Source organism: Ostrea edulis, chromosome 9 (genome assembly GCF_947568905.1).
Source record: "Ostrea edulis chromosome 9, xbOstEdul1.1, whole genome shotgun sequence".
Taxonomy (NCBI): Eukaryota; Metazoa; Mollusca; class Bivalvia; order Ostreida; family Ostreidae; genus Ostrea; species Ostrea edulis.
The window spans coordinates 29,451,778-29,474,803 of NC_079172.1; the positions used below are offsets into that span (position 1 = coordinate 29,451,778).

Genomic DNA, 23,026 nt, shown 5'->3' on the forward strand with positions numbered 1-23,026 from the left:
TAAACAAAACATTGCAGATGTAAACAAAGCAATTCAGTTGTAAACTAAACAATGCAGATGTAAACAAAACAATTCAGATGTAAACAAAACAATTCAGATTCTGAATTGTTTGTTTGTAATACTCCGTGTAATCGGAACAAACCCAGCTACAGGAGGCCAAGAAAAACAAAACAGTATCCTGTGAAATTTTCTGCTGCAAGATCAAGATTAACTGTGGGAAGAATGTGAGGTATATACATGTAGAAGAACAAACAATATCACAGTCATGCTCACTGAGTAAACATAAAACATTGAATCTGAATTTAAGATAGCTATCATTTATTGCAGAGATAATAGAATACTGCAAATTTACTCATTTTAATGTGCGTAAAATTTCGGTCACACAAAGCTAATGCACTACACAGCATGTTAATAAATTACTGCTGCTGTGTGATGTAAAGAATGATGAATAGAGCATTCCACCATGATTGAATGCAATACATAAATTTTGCTCTCATGTCAGTTCCAGAGACACTGAAATATATGTTTAATTTTGCAGCAATTGAAAGAACAAGTGTCAGTGCTGTCGGATGCCAGGGATGTGGTGATGAAGAAACTGAAGTCGCTGAAGCAGCACCAGGTGACAAGTCAGGCAGAGTTTGAGGAGCAGATAAAGCAGCTGACGGAGGGGAAACAGCAGTTGTCTACCCTTATACAGACCCTAGAGACCGAGAAGCAGCAGGCAGAAGGACTGGCTACTGAGAGGGAAGGCCAAGTGAAGGGTCTGGGTGAAGAAGTGGAGAAACTGAAGTCCCAGCTTGAGGAGAGAGAGGAACAGATGAAGCAGACTGGTGAGAATGAGGAAATGATACAGAAGGTGGAAAACCTCGAAAAAATTTGTCAAGAGCTCAAAGTTGAAAATGAGAACTTGGAGACAAAGCTGAAAGAGCAGAGTGTGGAAGTGGAGAAGTTCAAGGCAGAAGTAATGAAGAAGGAGGAACTGTTGATACAGTCCTCATCGGAGATGGAGAAACTGAAATCTGAAATGAATTTTACTACTGAGGAGCTTAAAAAGTCTCAGGAACTGTGTGTGAGTGAACAGAGATTTAAAGATGATTTGCAGAGTGAGATTGATAACTTACAATTCCAGCTTAATGAACTCAAGAATGAAAAGGAGGAGGAATCTCAAAAAGAGGCTGTTGAGAAGCCCAAAGCAGGTACAAAGAAAAATGGAAGGGCCAGTCCAAAGGGTAATGGAACTACTCCTAAAACAACAGACGTCAGGAAGAAGTTACAGCATGTCACAAGGGAGAAAGAACAGCTAGAGCAGGAAATGAAGAGGATGCTTACAAGGGATGAGAGCTTATCGTATGAGGTTAGTGAATTACAAGAAGAAAAGGAGATGTTGAGGAATGATGTGCAAAAGATGAATGAACAGCTGGGAGAATGGGAGCACATGATGCACATGTTGCAGGAGGATAAGAACAGGATGATGCAGGAGCTCGATGAAGCAGACGCCAAGGAAAAAAGAGTTCTTGGAGAGCTGGATCTTGTGAGGGAGATGCTGGGAATGGAGAAAAGGACAGAAAAGTCAAAAGAGGAGGATGAAGAAGAGGAGACGATTGATGATGGTGATGATGTGTTTGAATCTGATGAGGGTCCTGGTATTGTAGTCACTGAGTTGGAAAAAGTGAGAGTGAAACTGAACGAACTTGTATCTCACAAAAGTCAAATGAAAGTAGATTTAGATAATGCCTATGCAAGTAAAGGAGACAGTGCTGTTGAAATTCAAGCTGTTAAGAGGGAGTTAGCAACAATGGCATGCGAGAAGGAATCAATTGAGAGAGAAAAGGAGTCATTATCAGTGATTATCAAATTGGCTCAGGAGAAGGAAAAGGACCTGAGTGAAGAAAACATTAACTTGAAGGGAGTCATTGATCAGAATGAGGGGGAGAAATCAGAACTGAGGAGCAGAATTCAGGAGCTTCAGCAGGATATTAGTGAAGTTAACAGCCAGAAACAATCGCTTGTAGAAGCAGCAGACGACTTCAAGACAACCTTCAAAGAAATGGAAGAGAAAGTGAAAGAGAGGCAAGCTTATACTGAAGAGCTGGAGAATAAGATTTTAGAAATGTCCAACAATTTAGCAGATGCACGTAAGAAACATGAACAGTTTATAGCTAAAATGGAAGTGGAAGGAGAGTCAACCACATCAATGCTGCAAACAGAAATCTCAGATCTTAAGTCCAAGATGGAGGAACTTGAAAAGGATGTGGAAAACAAAAAACAGGAAGTGGAGACTGTGAGGGGTCAAAGTTCAGAAGTGGAGAAGAAGTTTGTGGATGTTTCTGAGGAGTTGAGAAGTTTGAAAGAATCCTTTGAAGTTTGTGAGAAAGAGAAATCTGAGTTATTGACTCAGGCGAATGAACTGTGTAAAGAACAATCAGAGCGAGAAGACATATCAGGGAAATATGACAGTCTGAAGTCCGACTTGGATGCGATGGAAACCGAAAAATCTCAACTTTTGGAAACTGTCAGGCAGTTAAGTAAAGAAAAAGATGATCAAGCGTTATTGCTAGAAAAGTTTTCTATCGGTGCTCAGGAATATCAGCAGCAAATTGAAAGTCTTAAACATGAACTTCAATCTGTGACTCAAAATGCAGAGAAGGTGTTGCAAGAAAAGGACTGCGTAGAAACTGAACTGGTCCAGAAACTCAATAACGAGATTGAAAAGTTGAAGAAAGAGACAGTAGATGCACAGAAAGAAATTTCAGATCTGCAGGAAAAAGTAAAGTGTATTGAGGCTGAGAAAAGTGAAATAAATTCCAAGTTAATAGAAGAGAAGGAAAAAACCTTGGAAATTCAGAATTCATTAGAGGAAATTTCGGCAAAGGTTGAAAGATTGAATGAAGATTTCTCCAATGTGACACAACAAAAAGAGGAACTGCAGAGAGACATAGAGGAGAAAATAAATCAAATGGAAGATGCAAAGACTCGGTTGCAAACAGCAGAATCAGAAAGAAGCGGTAAAATTGAAGAGATAGAAAAGCTGCAAAACATGTTACAGGCAATTGATGCAGAAAACACAAATAAATTGCAGGAAGTTGAACACTTGAAAACTGCTTTGAAGAGTACTAAAGATGACCAAGGTGAAAAACTCAAGGAAATTGAAAATTTGAGGAGTTGTTTACAAGTTTTGGAGTCTAAGAAAGATGGATTAAAGGAACTGACAGACAAGTATGAAGAAGTGAGAAATCAGAATGATAAACTTGTAAAGGAAGTGAAATTGTTGACAGAGGATTGTGGGAAATCAAAGACTGAGTGTGAGACTCTTAGAGAGGAAATTAGGACTTTTTCAGAGGACATGAGTGGTGTTAAAAATGAAAGAGATGCATTGGCATCAGAGTTGGAGAATCTCAAATGTGAAAAAGAAAATTTCACAAGTCTTCTATCTCAGAAGGAAGAAGAAATTCAAAGTTTGTGTTCCGTGAAAGAGTCTGATAAAAGTGTCATGGAAACAGAGATTCAAAGACTTAAAAGTGAGCAAGATGAAAGTGAATCAAAATTTCAAGAGCTGCAAATTCAGTTTAGTAAGAATGTGAAAGAAAATGCTTCTTTAGAAGAGGAAATTCAGGTGCTAAAGAGTCAACTAGACGAAATGTCCAAACAAAAGTCAGAGGTGGAGGAATTGTTAAATGAAATAAAGGGACAGATATCGGAGAAAGCTTCAGATGAGAATTTGATGTCGCAAGAAATTCAAAGGAAGATTGAAATGATTAAAACATTAGAAGAGGACAAGAATGCAATGGAAACAACCATTACAGAGCTTCAAAGTGAATGTGAGAGCTTAAAGAATTCTTTGGAGGACAAATCAAGACTGGAGAAGGACCTGCAAACAAAACTAGAGCAGGCAGTAGAGGATTCGGCATCACTGAAAGTGACAAACAGCGGACTACAGGAAACGGAGAAAGAGCTGAGAAGTGAGCTATCAACCTTTGGGGAAAAAATGGCGGAATTACAATCTGTGAACGAGGATCTCACTGCACGACTCCGAGACTTCCAAGGAAAGGAAGAGGAGACTCAACAGAAATCTGAGGTAGGCATTTTGATTTTAGTCTTCTGATTTCATTTCCACACCATGAATGAAAATATGAAGAAAACATGAAGGATATTGAATTTTAAATTGCGAGGTTTTTATTTTCACGAGAATACAAACTTGAGAAAATATAGTTTTTGTGATAGTCTCTATGACTTATATGTTTATAAGTAAGGGATGAAGATAGTTTCTATTTTATATGACAATAAGTAAGCTGAGACAATTCACACAATGACTTTATGAATAATAAGCTTTTCATGATGGGGATGATCTCAGTAGTCGATTGACTTTACATGATAAGGGATGATCTCAGAAGTCAGTAAGTTTTATAAGATAAGAATGGTCTAAGAAGTATATTCCTGAACACTGGGAAATTAATACAAATTTGTATGAAATCAGCAGGACTCGACTGAGGAGAATAGAAGCTTGCAGCAGAAGCTGAAGGAGAAGGAGGAGATGTATAATAAACTGAAGTCTCTGGCCATGAAGAGCAAGAAAGAAGCTGGACAACTCAAATCCAAGGTATGCTCAAAAGCTTGCAAATAAATCACAGTGTGTGCACTAAAAACTATCAAAGTGAGTCAAAAACATACCCTTATAAACAGGCCATCACAGCACAGAAAGGTACACTTATAAACAGATTGTCACAGAAAGGTACACTTATAAACAGGCTGTCACAGAAAGGTATATTTATAAACAGGCTGTCACAGAAAGGTACACCTATAAACAGGCTGTCGCAGAAAGGTACACTTATAAACAGGCTGTTACAAAAAGGTACACTTATAAACAGGCTGTCACAGAAAGGTATACTTATAAACAGACTGTCACAGAAAGGTACACTTATAAACAGGCTGTCACAGAAAGGTACACTTATGAATAGGTCGTCACAGAACTGTTACAGTGCTTTTTGGTACAGGGTACCCTTTAATTGGGGAAAATTGTCGTCATATTTGATAAATGTAGGAAATTAAGCTTACAGTCTCTTCCATCCAAATAAAGTTTAAAACATAAGAATAACAAAACAACATATTGAAATTTTTATTTATTCAGATCTTGAATCTATAATTTTTATACCCCCCGCAACAAGTTGTGGGGGGGGGGGGGGGGGGGGGGGGGGGGGGGGGGGGATGGAGTTGGAGCTGGAATCGGGTTGTCCGTCCGTCCGTCTGTAGACGCAATGGTTTCCGGGCTCTAAAACATTATGCTTTCCACCTACCGTCACCATATCATACATATGGACTACCCATGGGATGAAGATGTTCCCTATCGATTTTGGGGTCAAAAGGTCAACGATCAAGCGCACTGGACATCGAAGTAGCAATATGGTTTCCGGGCTCTAAAGCGTTATCCTTTCCACCTACAGTCACCATATCATATATATGGACTATCCATGGGATGGAGATGTTCCCTATCGATTTTGGGGTCAAAAGGTCAAAGGTCAAGCACACTGGACATTGGAAGTAGCAATATGGTTCGGTTTGTCATGCCATTTGTTTTTTACACTCAGAAAAGAGGTAGTTTATACCTATTACCAACACCCTTTGGGAGATTGGGGTAAGCGGGGGGTATTCTTAGTGAGCATTGCTCACAGTACCTCTTGTTGTTTTTGCCAGTTTACATTGTACAATATATTTTCAATTTGTAGATGCATTTGGGAAATTCTGATCATGAATTGGGGGAAAATGGGTGACTTTATGTCATTGGGAATGGGCCCCATATTTGTTTTAACTTCAAGGGGAGTGATGGCCTTGATGAAACTCTTGTGCATCAGTAGCATACAATCATATCTAGATCGATACACTCATAGCGAGATTAGTGAACCACAAAGTGACACTATTACTAAATCTTAAATTTAAAATGTACATTCCCAGCTTGGTATGTAAACCTCAAAGTTACACTCATAGCTAGATTGGTAAACCACAAAGTTACACTCATAGCTAGATTGGTAAACCACAAAGTTACACTCATAGCTAGGTTGGTAAACCACAAAGTTACACTCATAGCTAGATTGGTAAACCACAAAGTTACACTCATAGCTAGATTGGTAAACCACAAAGTTACACTCATAGCTAGATTGGTAAACCACAAAAGTTACACTCATAGCTAGATTGGTAAACCACAAAGTTACACTCATAGCTAGATTGGTAAACCACAAAGTTACACTCATAGCTAGATTGGTAAACCACAAAGTTACACTCATAGCTAAATTGGTAAACCAAAAAGTTACACCCATAGCTAGATTGGTAAACCACAAAAGTTACACTCATAGCTAGATTGGTAAACCACAAAAGTTACACTCATAGCTAGATTGGTAAACCACAAAGTTACACTCATAGCTAGATTGGTAAACCACAAACGTTACACTTATGACTAGGTATGTAAACCTGCTTGTGTTATGTTCTTAATCTAAAATCTGTTTTACATCACTTGTTTACCATTAGAATGTTCTTAATCTAAAATCTGTTTTACACCACATGTCTGCCATTAGAATGTTCTTAATCTAAAACCTTTGTACAGCACTAGGCTGCTGGTGTTATGTTCTTAATTCAAAACTTTTGTACATCCCTCAACAGAATGATGAGCTGATGAAAGAGAAGGATGAACAAGTGAAGAAATGTGAAGATCTTCAGAAACAGTTGTCAGCCCTTGAAAGCTCGCAGAAATCAGATGTAGAGCAGATTAAAAATTTCCAGGTTAGTTCCTACATCTCATCATGATCTACAGTCCTTACCATATCAAGATTTGTTATCCTGAGTTCTTAAAAATCAATCTTGATTTAAATCAGATTTTTGATCCGCTCTGGTAATATGACGTTGCACTGTGTAATGTCGTAATATTACTGGAGCAGATCTGATTTTAATCGATTGCACAAAAATCTTTGCAAGAAAATTATTTTTTGGTTTTTCAGATACTTGTAGATTCACAACATTATTGTCATCAAGTATTTCTTAAAAAATCTTTTCAAAAAAGTTATTTTTGTATTTTTTGGATGCGCGTTGATTCACAGCACTATTGTCACCAAGCAATGAAACTGGCATTTCTAATGATTTACAGATTTTACAGGAAAAGTTTGATAAGTTAGAGTTGCAGCATGATTCAAAGGCAAAGGAGTCCGAAAGTTACAAGTCTGACCTTGAGAAGGTCATTTCTGAGTTAGCTCAGATCAAGGAAACATTGGCTACAAATAAAGAGGCTAAAGAGCAATTTGCAAAGGAAGTTGACAGACTGAAAGGAGAGGTCAAGGTAAAACTAGGTCAAGGTCAAGATTGAATAAACTAAAAGCAGAGGTACATATCAATTCAGAGGTGACATTGAAGAATAATATTATAGAGAAATAATAGGTTTATATAAAGCTAAAATAAATATGTCATGTGTCATGAAAAGAAAGTTGTTAAAGATTTATGTACTTCTAAGTAAGTACTGCAAAACTAATGATAACTCCACATTGCACAGAAACAGGAAGCTGTTGTTACAGAACTGAAAGAGAAATTGTCATCAGCTGAAAAAGAAAAGGATGCCTATAGAATCCAGAAAGAGGAAGTTATAAAAGACAAACAGCAGGTGAGACTGCCAAGAGGCTTTCTGTTCAACAGCTGTTAATGAGGTCCTCACAGTGAGTGTGGAGAGGCCTTCTCTTCTACAGCTGTTAATGAGGTCCTCACAGTGAGTGGAGAGGCCCTCTCTTCTACAGCTGTTAATGAGGTCCTCACAGTAAGTGTGGAGACGCCCTCTCTCCTACAGCTGTTAATGAGGTCTTCACAGTGAGTGTGGAGATGCCTTCTCTTCTACAGTTGTTAATGGGGTCCTCAAAGCAAGTTGTGAAGAGGTTCTTGGGCCTTTTATTGTATTTCGTGGTAAAGAGAAGATATTCCTTTTATGTTTCACATAAGAGAAGAGGAATTCATTAGGCTCCACTCAATTTACAGATTTTATAGTGCAAAAGCTGTAATGTGTAGTCAAATACTGGAAAAGGACTTATTTTTCTCACCTATGTGGGGGATTAGAAATGCTGGATGTGTTCCTACCAACAAAAGTTAGGCCTCAGCAGAAATTCATATTTTTACTGTAATCCATTATGGTTAGCTTGGAATGAAAATTTTCATTTCAAGGTGATAGGTCACTCAAGATTTTGGATGCATCAAAGGAAATAGGATTTTGCTGTATTTAAGTGGGATTGTCTATTTGATCGAACAACAATGTCAATCAGTCATTAATATATGATGTGCACCAATAAAAAGACATTTTTGAAAGATTTAGATTATTTGGGTTATATGTTTTTATATTGAATTTTCAAGTAAAGATTTGTGAATGATTAAAAAATAAAGGTCGTTTCATGGGAAAATTTTGAGCTAAATATGAATTTTTGACAATATTGAAACCTTTACAAATAGTTTTACAAAATTCTATGATATATTTTTTTGAAGTATCTTATGTCTTAAAACTGCTGTTGACCTGAGGACTTGGTTGTTTTATTGTAAAAGGTACAGAGTAAGGTACAGGAATCGGAGGAGAGACTGAAGAAGGAAGGAGAGAAACACAGGAGTGTAGTGACAGGCCTCCAGGCTCAGGTACAGGAGATTCAGCGACGACTGGAGCAGGCCAAGCAGGTGAAGAGAGCGCAAACAAATTATGACTTTTTAATGTTTTTATGCCCTTGTAATTGAAGTTTTTGAGGTATATAGTTTTTGGTTTGTCCGTTTCTTTGTCTCTGAAAACCTTAGGGGCAAGATGAAAAGTTCAATGTTAGACAAAAAATTAAACTCATATTTTTCAACAAGAATCCCCCCTTCCCCCTATAAAGCTAAATATAATCAATTAACAATTGAAAACATACGAGTATAAATAACACTCTATACCTTTTCTACTGTTTATTCACAAATGAAAGTGTACATTAAGTGTTCATTCAAATGTAAATATTATGTGGTATGTGGTTTTTAACAGTAACTTCTCTTTTTCCACTAAAGTGTAATCGATGTCGGATGACAGAAACTTACTGGAGTTTTTAACACCACACCCCCTTAACTTTGAATTTAAATTTTTATCAGACATCAATGGTTTGATCTCGCTCCTTAGTCTCATCTTTTTAATGTCAAGTTCAACAGAGGAGGACTTCGTAGAGTCAGTAGCATATTGTAACACCAACACATCTTATTTCACTTTCTTGTTTCACTTTCAAAAGGAGGCCAATCAGAGTAATATGATGGACCTGGAGATCGCAGACTATGAGAGAACTGTACAGGCTTTGAATAACACCATTTCTGAGAAAGACACCGCCATTACCGACCTGAAAGGGGAGGTACAGACACTAGAAGAGAGACGCAAGGTTCTGAAGGACCAGATAGGTATGTCCCTGTAAATATACCCTCAAAATGTTGACAAGGACCAAACAGGTAATATCATGTCCCTGTAAAAATGCCCACAAAATGTTTACAAGGATTTCAGATTTACCCCTCTCTACCCACAAAATCATTTGCTACAGGCTTGCAAATAATTGTTTAATTGTAATAATATCAATTGATATTTATTTGCTTTTAAAAAAAAGACGTGGTTTATGATTTTGCAATGGACTATAAAGTTTTCTTCATTATTTACATAATTTTCCTGTTTCTGAAAATATTACATCATTTTTTTTTATACACCCGTCTTTAGACGGGACGTATTATGGTACAGCGATGTCTGTCTATCCGTCCGTCTTACCGTCTGTCCGTCCGTTCGAGGTTTTCTCTTTATAATTTCATTTCCCTTTTACATATGATGCTCAAACTTGCTGTGTACATGTAGCTTCTTTGTGGGTCACGCTGGATCTCACTGCAATTTTGATCCATTTTGACCTTTTTTCCAGGAGTTTTGCCCCTTTATTTGGAAATAATCATTATATGGAGGGTACATAATTTGTCCACCCTACTCCTCCCACAGTTTTCAAGTGAGAGCCTTCTTATTTTGTGGAGTGTTTGTATGGGTATTGAAGATGTGCATGTGGGATGGATTTTGATTTTCTGCAATTTTTGAGAAAATTACAGGTTGTTGAACTTAGTCTATTTAGAAAATAATATTCTATGAAGGGTACATAATTTGTCTGCCCAACTCCTCCCACAGTTCTCAAGTGAGGACCTTCTTATTTTATGGAGTGTTTGTATAGGTACTGAAGATGTGCATCTGGTGAAGGATTTTGATTTTCTTCCATTTTTGAAAAAATTGCAGGTTGTTGAACTTGGTCCATTTGGAGGAAATCTCAATTTTTAAGCTAAGACCCTTTGTTCATATGAAAGTTTGTCACAGCCTCATGATGGCTGATACTACCTGAAGCAAAGTTATACAAATTATAGCACAAGAAAAACACCCTGTGTAAGCATTTCACGGGCGTATTATGTATCGTTTGCGGTACTCTTGTTGTTGATTAGGACTATTATGTTTAGAAAAGAAAAAAGGGTATTGGAGTGAAAATACTGGTTGAACTCTTTATTTATAACTTCAAAAGATATTTTGTCCCGGGTATCTAAATATAGTTAGTGATGATTGTTGTACAGAGAGTCCTGCAATGTGACATAAAGATAAGTAATACTAGTAGTTTTAACACAAACATGTAGCTTTGAGCAGACGGTAGATTTCCTTTGTACAATTCTCAGATGCTGTGGAGGAACAGAGAGTACAAGCAGAAGACAGGGCCAACAAACTGAAGCAGATGTTGGTCAAAACCAAGAAAGATCTGTCAGATGCCAAGAAAATGGTAAGCTAAGCTATTGTAGAGTGAATCTATTGGTTACAAAATAATGACATGTCTGACAAATATTTAAGTGGATAATGTGAAAGTATTTTGGGTTTTTTTTTAATTTACATGCATGTGTAAGAGCTACCTCAAAAGAGACCTTAAACATTATGGGAAATCAAAATAACATTTTAGATGGGCTGATTTAAAAGGTGTCAAAGTTATGCAATTTCTGATAAAAAAAATTTAAAAAGTTCCATAAAGTTACTGCTGAAATAATAAAAGATCTAAATTATTCTGTTTTTGCTCAATTGTCTTGAGAAAATTTTGAATTGTTATTCATGGTAATCAGTTCAAAATCGGTCTTCACTACATGCTGTAAGTGACCGTCTGAACTTACTTTATAGGAATCTGAGCAACGGTCATCTGATGCCCAGTTAAGAGGTCAGCTAGAGGGCTTGAACCAACAGGTCGAGGAAAGCAAGGTAAGCAAAATAGGTCAAGGTCTGTGATATATAGGTCATGAATATTTGAATATATGCTGTGTAAAATGATTATGATACTGTGTTTACTATACTGTCCCTCTGGTAAAAGAAATATACAGTGATAAGAAAGAAGGAAAAGAAGATTTGGGGGGGGTTATAAATTATTCTTTCTGGAATTCACAAGTAATATGTGTTAAAATGTTAGTAATGTGATTAATGGGTAACACTGTATTATGCAAGAGTATCGGAATTTGACGTAGAAAACTGCTGGAATTAGAATTGAATGATCTGAAGACATTTATTTCTGGCTGTAACAGATACAGAATGGGGAGCTGGCAGCAGAGAAACAAAAATTACAGGACAAGTTACGATCCCTGACCGATTCCAACCAGCGGACGATTCGGTCTCTAGAGGGGAGGATCCAGTCTCTTCAGGATGATCTGGAGGTCACCAGGAGTGAGATGAAGGCTGTACAGGCAGAGTATGATGGCTACAAGGTAAGATAGGGGAGGATCTAACTTCTTGTTCATGTTTACAAGAATAGGAGGAGGATTAGCTATAAGATAAAATAAAGGGAAGGCTCTAATTTTTTTTGTAATTCATTCTGATTTGATGCCCCTTCGGACATATTTTATGTTGTCATATGATTATTGAATAATATTTGGAAATCATTGAAAAATTGTTCAATAAAAAAGTAAGCTGGGATATCATCACTTTGGCTCAAAATCCCTAAACAATCAAACAAAAAAGAAAATTTAGAGTTTGTGTTGGTTTACTTGTTAAGTATATACATGTACCAGTATGTAGATTAATACAAGAAAAATATCTCAGAGCGGGTCAGTTGTCTTTCTGAACGATATTTAATATTGCAAGGTCTAGTAATGAAAAATTTAGAATTTGGAAGTGAGTGAAGTCGGACATGATTTACTACAACATGTTGTAGGTGAGAGTGCATAGTGTTCTGAAACAGCAGAAGAAAGGAAGTCAGGAATCGGCAGCCAGCGAAAGTGAGAAATTGGAAAGGTAAATTCTTTACATACAGTGTAGTTGACAAAGATTGATGTTACCGTATATTGTTTTGGGTCACTCTATCTATTTGTCCATTTGTGTATCATCTGTTCACACTTGTAATTTTGGTTACATCTTTTGAGCTATTAAAGGTACAGTCAAAACTGCCATAGCGACCCACTGTATTAAGCGACTCACTGTCGTATGTGACCATAAAAAGTTCCCCCCAAGACGTTACTCTATGTATTGTACCTGTATTAAACGACCACCTGTCTGACGCGACCAACGACCATGATTTTTACAACCTTTTCGTGTATTTTCACGAAATTTTACCTCTATTTAACGACTGTACATTTTTCGATTACAACGTGATTACTACTTTCGATTTCGGTTGAGCCGACTCTTCTGGGAATTATCGCCCCTAACACTTTCGTTTTCAAATGCACGACTATTCTGGGAATTATCGCCCCTAACACTTTCGTTTTAATACGCATAGTTTGGCGATGATCTTGTTTAGTCGGCCCTCTGAATAAATTATTATACCTAAGCAGTCAACATGCAGTGTCGTGTGTGGTTAATTAATAAAACCCGAGTTGATGTTTATTTAACAAAATCAAGGATCAGGGAATCAAGGCCGGTGTATTTGAAGGTGTGAATTTCGACAAACTTTAAGAAGTGCCGGGTAGGCTAGATCGGAAATGAAAATCTACCACTTGTTATACCATTATGTTCAACAGAGTAAAAATTTGCCCCATTGTGATATAAATCAGGTAAATATTGTGCTTAGTACTGAAATTTTAAACGGAGTATTCGCAGTTTTTCCTGCATGAGATACTAGAGGTTTCCAGAATAATGACCGGAACAAGCGGCTCACTTCGACATGTCCCGAGTATTTGACACGTCCAAGTTCAAGAAAATTGCCTGCATTAGTTCTAAGCTTAAAAGATTTGCTGTGCATGTACAATGGATATTGTGATTTATTTAATGTTTCTTAAATTGAATAACATTTTCCAGCATGTATTGTACAAAAGGAGACGCAACACTTCACCACCATTTGCTTTTGCATTTTTCAGTTACACTGTACAAGTAGGCTATACATAAATACCCTTTACAACAAAGTGTTTATAAGTTTTAGAAAATTTACATGCAGTTCATAAATAATTTTTAAATCTCATGTAAATGTGTAATATGAAATGCATGCAAAGTTTATCATTCTTAAATAGATTAAATGTAATTTTTGATGAATAAAAAATTATAATACAACACATCATATTCTAGATTTTTAACTACAGTGTATTATTAATTTTATTTTACAACTATTAAAACCGTACTTGATATTCTTAATGATAAATTCCAAATGCATGTAGTCATTTTCTCCATTGTACAAATTATTTACGATATTTTATCCATTAACTGCGGAAAATAGGCAACCTGTATTAAGAGACCACCTGTCATATGTGACCTTTTTTCCATTCTCCGTTGGACGGTCTCTTTATACAGGTTTGACTGTACTAGTAAACGATACATATGTGATCGTGATCACATAAAAAAAATAGAAAATAAAGATCAAAGTATTTCAAGGTCATATGTCAAGGTTAAACCTTGGTCATAACATAGAATGCACCATATTTGATTGAGTAAAAAGCTGTGGTCAGAATTTTGCTTAATCAGGATTTTGTCAAAGTCATCATTGCTACATAAAAGTGTGGCCACTTAAGTAAGCAGTCATATTTCACAAACATACTGTATACAGGGAAAATTGTTGCCCCCAGTTTATTTTTACCTCCTTTTCCTCTTGTTGTCAGTGACTGAGTAAATATACATGTATACAAGACCGTTATTTCTCTTTTAAAACAATTTGAAATGGAACAAAATCCATTTGCAAGGGGTAGATGGTTGAGGAAAAACCTGTACACAGTAAATCTTATTGAAGAATTGTCTTGCATACAGATGTTTTTCTTTTTTGACCAACAATGAATTTGTATTTTCTTTCATTTAGAGAAAGACTGGAAAAGGCTGTTGAACAACTGAAGACAAAGATTCAGGAGCTAAGGTAGACCTCATTCAAATAGAAAATTTTCGTCGGATTCTTTGTTTTGTATTTACTAATCTTGTGCTTTTTTTCTTTTTATTCTCCCCTTAGTTTCCATAAAACCATGATATTTTCATATGAAAGAATTTTCTGTGTGTTGTATTTGAAATCTGATCGGTCTTGAAAGGGTATTATTTTCTGTGTGTTGTAATTTAAGTCTGATCGGTCTTGAAAGGGTATTATTTTCTGTGTATTGTATTTGAAATCTGATCGGTCTTGAAAAGCTATTATTTTCTGTGTGTTGTATTTTAAGTCTGATTGGTTTTGATAGGCTATTATTGGTTAGGTTACTTGCTTTGCAACCAGTGAGATTCTGGGTTTATTCCCAATCCAGGCATTCAAATCAAATGTAAGACTTTAAATACTGGAAGTGACTGTTGATTTGCCCAGCACTAGAAGTGAAAGTCGGGGGGGGTTCAGACAACCTCAGAAAAGGAGGTCCTGAGTGACACTAGGCGTTGACATGATAAAGATCCTTCACTGCTACGGCCGTAAACGCATGTATTTGTACACCTGGTGATGCTCCTGCATTAGTAGAAAAATCTCAGCTGGGATGCAAATCAATATGGACCCAAAATGCAACCTGATTTTTGCTGTGAGTGTACATTGTGTTTATTTTTGATTTTGATTCCTGCAGTGACAAGCTGAGGATGTCGGAGACCGACATGGAGGTCCAGCAGGAGGAGAATAGTCACTTACTGGGTCGCTACAACAAACTGATAGCGGACATGCAGGAGAAGGACAACACTACAAGGAGGAGGTAACTAAAGTCTTAGAGAATGTCAAAGGTCACCATAGAGTCATGTGACACAGAAACAGCCAGTGATTGGACCTTGGATTCTAAGTGATGTCAATATGAGATGTTTATATTTTGGGGCTCGTAAAGACTTTGTCCATGTGTTAGGTGTCAATGATGTAATTAATGATACACATGTGTTTGTAGATTGGGGCCTTTTTTTATTTAAAGTTGAAATTAATGATGAAAATGTGTTTGTAGACTGGAGGATATGGCCCATGAGAAGAGTCTGCTTATGAAGGAACAAAAAGAAGCCGCCAGACAGCTGCATCTCCAAAACGAGACTCTTACATTGTCCTTCAAGGTCTGACAACTGCTTATCATAATGTTCAAGGTCTGACAACTGCTTATCATAATGTTCAAGGTCTGACAACTGCTTATCATAATGTTCAAGGTCTTACAAATGCTTATCATAATGTTCAAGGTCTGACAAATGCTTATCATAACGTTTAAGGTCTGACAAGTGCTTGCTGTAACTTTCACCCTATCTTAGAAATCTACATGTATGTGAATGCTTTATGCACATGTACTCTGAGAAAAGTTTTATGAAATAATACAAAACAAAAGGCGTAAACTGTAAATGTATTATAATTGGCGTGTATGATATTTAGGTGAAATTAGTTTTTGTTAATTTAGCTTGAATTTGATTGAACATTATTGCAGCTATGCATAAATTGGCCCATTGCAAAAAAGGTTTTGCGATGTACTTTATTTACCTTAATTAAGATCTCTTCCACCTAAGGCATAAAAAAAGAACAGACTGACAGATGTACAGTGGGTATAATGGTTTTATAATCAGTCTTCTCTCACTTCTGTTGAGAAAGATGGTTTTGTATAAAGAGATGTGTCGGAATGGTGTGGTTAATGTTCAACCTTTTTCGTTTGGGAATGCTCTCATTATGTAACTTTGTTTGCTATTTATGTATAGTTTTCCTCGAATGAATATTCTGCAGACGATCTATGTCTACAAGCAACATTGATAATTAGTCGCAACACATACAATACATCAAAGATTTAAATTTGAGTGCATATTGTTTGTTGTCTGTTCATTTGTCTGTCTTAAGCTTTAACTTTGGTCATAACATGACCTTGATCATAAACTCTTAGTGTAATAAATTAGGTGTGTAAAGCAGATAAATATAGAAGTTGTGAACACTAGTCACTTATTTTGGATTTTACAAAAGTTTTCCAAAACAGCAAGGTTTAGATATTCAAAATTATTTTTAAAGAAAACAATTCATACCTCACACAACTTGTTTCCTGACCCTACCAACTAATTGGCTACAATTGCTTCATGTTCCTTTAGGATCAAATTCAGTCTCTTCAAGAGGACCAGAGCCACGCCATCAACATGCTACAAATGCAGATAGACTCACTGGAGCGTGAAAATGCCCGTCTCCAGAAGGAGCTTCAGCAACAGATGTCAAAGGTCATGAACCTGCGCTCAACAGCGGCTACAGAGAGGCAGAGTCCCGTGTCCGCAGGAATGGAATATTTAGTCCATGACATCAGACACGAAGAGAGGCAGGAAGGGGAGGTAAACATTTGTTAAGAGGACAAGTTAAATATCTGTGTATAAGATATCCCCCCGCCAATATAGGGTCTCTTCCATGACTTTCTAGTTATACACAATCATTACAATCTCTTAATGCAACTTACTATTTGAATGATATGGTATAGATGCTGAAACTGTGTTGAGGCTGTGTACACTTTTCCTGAAGCTTTTGTAAGAGTGCTTACACTTCGCTTGTGTTTTGTAATGCATCCAAAGTTTCTCTTTCAGGGATCTGAAATTGTGGATCCAGAACCGTGCTCTAAGGTATTTGTTTATCTACTGAGTAACATTGCATTCTCAACAAAGACTGCAGATAATGGAAATATCACACAACAAAATGTGCACATTTTGATGAAAAAAAATACCAATAGGAAATGTATTCACAAATGAAAAAATTCCTAGAGTGAAAAATTCCATTGACATTAACTAGCATCTGTACATGATGAAATTGACAAGGATTTCATACTAGTTGATTTGTTATGCCTACTTGATCTGTACAGGCTGAAATTGACAAGGATTTCATACTAGTTGATTTTTTATGCCTACTAGATATCGATGCAAAAAAAGTAATGTCCTGATTAATATGCATGAGATTTCCATGAGATTTATGGACCTCTGATTTAAATCATTTATCTTTTTGTAGGGGGTAACCAAGCCCTCTCCCCTACCCCTGGATAGACTTCTGTCAACGGGTCCGGAGGACACAGGTATTGATTCTGCGTTGTCACAGTTGACAAAATTAACCTCTTTTACTGCTGTTTTGTATGTCAGAACGGTGAGTCTTCATTAGCAGTATTTATTTCATGAGTTCTTCTTTTCTCTTGGACATCAAACTTGGTACACAATGATAATGAGGGGAGAAGCTTCTACCGTTCATGTTCCCGTGTTAAAGAATTCTAATGCTTTATGATTCACATAGAATATAAAACATTTCTTTAAGATTCTTTTTTGTGAAATCTTGAACATCAGACAACTAATCTGAACATCTAGCACAGAGACTGACTTTATAGTTACAACAGGGTAGTGGTATCTACAAAAACTGAAATTTCTGGTCTGTGAATCAAGAGATCAAGTCCTAAGATAGGGTCATATGGATCATTTAATGTATGAAAATAAGCATTGAAATTTTAAGAATTTTTTCCTGTACTTTTGAACATGTAGCGAACAAATTAAGTTCTTCGCAATAGCCCCAGCAAACAAGGTTTTGATGTCATAGAGTCATCACTATGTCTGTGTGTTTGTCTACATGTCCATTTAACTTCTGTAAACCAACTTCTATTTGCGATGACTTAATTTCATGATTTACATGTACCATTGATAAACAGGTTTGTGTGGACTAATCTTCATGGCCGAGATAAATACAAAAGTCATTGAAGGACTGGGTCACATTGAGAAAATATTCTTCATACCTTATCACAAACCTTGTGAAAATTTGTCCGACACTAATAAAAGTTGGTTTACAGTAAGTTCATAGTAATAGCCTCTGCAAACAATGTACAGATAGTATATATAGGAAATATCATGTATGTCTGTCAACATGTCCATCATCTGGTCTTCCCTCCCCCTTTTGCATCTAGGTGACAACATTGTAATAAAGAGACATTAGAAGCTGGTGTAAAGATGGCTGATGACTAGATGATATAGGAAGAATTGCGAGTTCATGATGCAAGGAGTGCATCTTTGGAATATTGAATTTATGTGTGTGCTATTCGGGTGAGCAGTAAAGCCCATAGACCTCTTGTTTGTTTTATAGTACACCCCAAAGAGGTGACTGAGGTGGAAATGGAAACTTTGAAAGAGAACTTGTCCACGGCTCACAAACGTATTGAACATCTCACTGAGGTAATCATTCTATATAGATAACAGCTCACGAAGGTATCAAACATCTCACTGAGGTAATCAGACATCTCACTGAGGTAATTATTAGACATCTCACTGAGGTAATAGAATATCTCACTGAAGTAATCAGACATTTTACTGAGGTAATCAAACATTTCACTGAGGTAATTAAACATCTCACTGAGGTAATCAGACATCTTACATGGGTAATTAGACATCTCACTGAAGTAATCAGACATCCCACTGAGGTAATAAAACATCTCACTAAGGTAATCGGACATCTAACTGAGGTAATAAAACATCTCACTGAAGTAATCAGACATCTCACTGAGGTAATCAAACATTTCACTGAGGTAATAAAACATATCACTGAAGTAATCAGACTCTCACTGAGGTAATCAAACATCTCACTGAGGTAATCAGACATCTCACTGAGGTAATCAGACATCTCACTGAGGTAATCAAGACATCTCACTGAGATAATCAGACATCTCACTGAGGTAAGTAGACATCTCACTGAGGTAATCAAGACATCTTACTGAGGTAATCAGATATCTCACTGAGGTAATCAGACATCTCACTGAGGTAAGTAGACATCTCACTGAGGTAATCAAGACATCTCACTGAGATAATCAGACATCTCACTGAGGTAAGTAGACATCTCACTGAGGTAATCAGACATCTCACTGAGGTAATCAAGACATCTCACTGAGATAATCAGACATCTCACTGAGGTAAGTAGACATCTCACTGAGGTAATCAAGACATCTTACTGAGGTAATCAGACATCTCACTGAGATAATCAGACATCTCACTGAGGTAAGTAGACATCTCACTGAGGTAATCTAACATCTTGCTGAGATAATCAAACATCTCACTGAAGTAATCAGACATCTCACTGAGGTAATCGGACAACTAACTGAGGTAATAAAACATCTCACTGAAGTAATCAGACATCTTACTGAGGTAATCAGACATCTCACTGAGGTAATCATACATCTCACTGAAGTAATCAGACTTCTCACTGAGGTAATAAAACATTTCACTGAGGTAATCATACATCTCACTGAAGTAATCATACATCTCACTGAGGTAATCAGACATCTCACTGAGGTAATCAGACATCTCACTGAGGTAATTAAACATCTCACTGAGGTAATCAGACATCTCACTGAGGTAATAAAACATCTTACTTAGGTAATTAAACATCTCACTGAGGTAATCAAACATCTCACTGAAGTAATCGGACATCTCACTGAGGTAATTAAACATCTCACTGAGGTAATCAGACATCTCACTGAGGTAATAAAACATCTCACTTAGGTAATTAAACATCTCACTGAGGTAATCAAACATCTCACTAAGGGTAATCTGTCATCTCACTGAAGTAATCCGACATCTCACTGAGGTAATTAGACTTATCTAGCATCTTTCGGATTATCCTCACTGAGGTGATCAGACTTGTCAAACATCTTGTATATGATCCACACATTTTTTGAATAACTTGTATACAAGTCAATTATTGATGGACTCTCTATCTCGCTTAGTCATCTGCATTGTTAATATATGATTTGTATCTTGCTTAGTTGTCCGTATTATTAATATATGTTTTGTATCTCGCTTAGATGTCTGCATTATTAATATATGATTTGTATCTCGCTGTAGTTGCCTATCATTAATGTATGTTTTGTATCTCGCTGTAGTTGTCTAGTGAGAATGAGGCTACCGTGATGAGATTAGAGGAGCAAGCTAAGATTTTGAAGGAGGAAATCCGTCGGCTGGAGCGAAACCAACAACGTGAAAAGGAGGCGGCAAATATGGAGTATCTCAAGAACATTCTCCTGAAGGTTAGTCTTTCTTTCTGGTACTCGCTTCCTCGTAGACACTGGTACTATCTGGTCATTCCAGTGATTGTAAAAAAATACTTGTTAATTCACTCTGCATAGTAAAATAGTTTTTTAGGTCACTCGTGTGACTTACATGTATTACTATTGGTCATCGTCGTCATGTGTTAACAATTAAACATTCTGAACTTCTTGATAATTACCATTCCAATTCCTTTCTAAGTTGATATGAAGCAACTTTGGGACAAGGGGACTTACAGTGTAAAATTCAGGACTCCCAACACCCCAGAGGCCTTAGGGGCAAGGCAAAAACTGCCAAACTTAGACCAATTTTTAAAAATCTTCTCTACAACTGCACATCTGTATAAAAAAAAATGTAAATGCATAGTAATGTAGAGTAGGAAGGCCTCTACTAAAATTGTAAATTTCATGATCATGAGAAAGAGGTTCTGACTTTAGGATAGTGTCAAACTTGGCACGCAATAGATAGTATCCTTCTGCAATTCAAGTGAAGATAACAATCAGTGATCAATCTCATAAATCCTATAAAAAATACAAAACTGGACCCCACCATGAGCCCTAAATCTTTATCAGGTAAACAGAGTAATCTGTAGTCAAAATCAGTATGTAAAGTAGAGTCTATTACTTAGTCAGTGTGTGGTACGGTCAAGTTGTCGCATTCTCTGTAGTCTGCTATGTTTAGCTGAACCTTTACAAAATCATTTCGCAGTCATACTATAAAAGTCTTTGTTCATTCTGTTAGAATTGTGACCTTGATATTGTAGTTCCTAAGTCTGAAGGTCGGAGACGAGAGGCAGCAGTTGGTCCCTGTACTGACAACGATGCTGAAGCTCAGCCCTGAGGAAAAGTCCACTCTGGATGTAGCCGCACAGGGTGAGTAGGGGAGAAAAGTACTGGAATGGAAGGTCGACAGTTCTGTTGAAAATGCCATACAAGTTTGTGTGAATGAAGCTTGGTAGTAAAGTTTTTGATATGACGAGGATGAATTTGTACACGTTATATAAATTTTTATATGTTGTCTCCACTATGTGTGGTGAGCATTTTGTCTGATGTCTGTTTGTGTGGTTGGAGTCATGGAGGGAGGGGGGGGGGGCACTTTTTCTGGTGTCTGTATGTGTGGGTGGAGTCAGAGGGGGGCACTTTTTCTGGTGTCTGTATATGTGGGTGGAGCCATGTGTCTTGCAGTTGACGCAAGTGTTCCTCTGGTCATTTTATTCTAAATATTTCATTCATGATAATGCAAAAGTGAAGATAATGAACAGTAATCAATCTCATAAATCCCACAAAGAATACAACATCAATAGGGCAAACCTGGCTTATGGAAACACCAGAGGTGGGATCAGAAGCTTAGGAGGAATAAACATCCCCTGTTAACGAGTAGGATTAGCCAGCAGGCATTGCAGTAATGTAGTGGTTAAGTCGCTCATTTCACATCATGGAGGCTTGAGTTTGGTTCTCGATTCCGAACAATCAAACAGAAGACATTTTAACGTTTAGTGGCTGTTTATTTGCCCATCGCTCAGTATTAGAAGTGAAAGTCACAAGTCTTTCATATATTTCCTTAAAACAGAGGTCCTGTGTCACTGTCAGTATTGGCACGATACTGAGCTGTCGCTACCACAGCTATAAGTGCCGTACATAAGTAAAATTCTCGGATCCTCACCTACAGCTGGTGAATTCTCTACAAGAGTGAAAATTCTTGAATGAGACATAAAACAACATGCAATCAAAGTAACTGACAAAGTGTACAAAAAGGGATCATGAGAAATGATACTACAGTGGAACCCCGTTATTACGTTCCCCCTTAATTACATTAGTCCGCATATTACGTTGGAATTTCAAAGCACAAAACCATTTCTTAACAAACCTATATAAAATAGACCTCGTTATTACGTTGTCCCAAGATGCCGGGACTCGGTATTACGTTGTAAAAATTCCGACAAAAACGTAATAATCCCCTAATCTTCTTCTTGTCGTTCGCCTCTACACTTGGATTTCTGCTTCCTCTACGATTAGTTGCGATTCCAAGTGTCATAATGGCTGTAAATGCGTGGTGTTGTGGTCTGTTAAAGTGCGCCAGTTATGGCCCAATCACCTCCGACTTCAGCACTTAGGGTTTCTGTTAGGGTTACCTCTCCCTTAGCCTTTCTCATAAATGGGTATCCACAAGGCAGCAGAGCTATTTGACCCATAGCTGGGACAAGGCTGATGAGTGCTAGGGCATATCCACACGCCGGTGGGCCTACACACTGCATCTCTGGGGCCCTTGCTGCTCCGAGATCCCCTTTCAATTTAGCCTGAGATACTAGATTCCAGTTGACGTGCATTGCCACGGGGAGGCATTGAAAGGAGTCTTGGTAGTGTAGAGGCTTTGTACTGGCAAGGCAAGATTTACGCACTCGCCTCACCATTTCACCTACAAGTAAGCTAGCCAGCGGCAGCAGTAGATCTACAATTTTGATCCCCGCCTCACTAGACGCATTTCACTACCCTGTGGTGAGACACCAACACACATCCCCTAATTATTCAATAGTGATTCTCAAAATAATAAGCCATTCACACCTTGGCTGCCCCAGGCAGTCACCATGTAAATTACCTGGTCTGT

The 23,026-nt window shown here is 37.3% G+C and overlaps 1 protein-coding gene across 3 annotated transcripts in view; it reads left to right on the forward strand.

The window, feature by feature from the left end:
• LOC125658979 (GRIP and coiled-coil domain-containing protein 2-like) overlaps positions 1 to 23,026 on the forward strand; it is a 34,431-nt gene that overhangs the window by 8,231 nt on the left and 3,174 nt on the right. For 2 of the 3 annotated variants that reach the window (XM_056150126.1, XM_056150128.1), the window contains 20 exons: positions 539 to 4,075; positions 4,475 to 4,597; positions 6,649 to 6,768; positions 7,130 to 7,318; positions 7,529 to 7,636; positions 8,557 to 8,682; positions 9,255 to 9,417; positions 10,702 to 10,802; positions 11,189 to 11,266; positions 11,584 to 11,763; positions 12,210 to 12,289; positions 14,274 to 14,327; positions 15,004 to 15,126; positions 15,364 to 15,466; positions 16,469 to 16,699; positions 16,946 to 16,981; positions 17,361 to 17,424; positions 18,471 to 18,559; positions 20,260 to 20,403; positions 21,186 to 21,294. In XM_056150126.1, coding sequence (XP_056006101.1) covers positions 539 to 4,075; positions 4,475 to 4,597; positions 6,649 to 6,768; positions 7,130 to 7,318; positions 7,529 to 7,636; positions 8,557 to 8,682; positions 9,255 to 9,417; positions 10,702 to 10,802; positions 11,189 to 11,266; positions 11,584 to 11,763; positions 12,210 to 12,289; positions 14,274 to 14,327; positions 15,004 to 15,126; positions 15,364 to 15,466; positions 16,469 to 16,699; positions 16,946 to 16,981; positions 17,361 to 17,424; positions 18,471 to 18,559; positions 20,260 to 20,403; positions 21,186 to 21,294 — 5,758 coding nt within the window. The remainder of the gene's footprint in view (positions 1 to 538; positions 4,076 to 4,474; positions 4,598 to 6,648; positions 6,769 to 7,129; positions 7,319 to 7,528; positions 7,637 to 8,556; positions 8,683 to 9,254; positions 9,418 to 10,701; positions 10,803 to 11,188; positions 11,267 to 11,583; positions 11,764 to 12,209; positions 12,290 to 14,273; positions 14,328 to 15,003; positions 15,127 to 15,363; positions 15,467 to 16,468; positions 16,700 to 16,945; positions 16,982 to 17,360; positions 17,425 to 18,470; positions 18,560 to 20,259; positions 20,404 to 21,185; positions 21,295 to 23,026) is intronic. The other variant, XM_056150127.1, reaches the window with a different exon arrangement.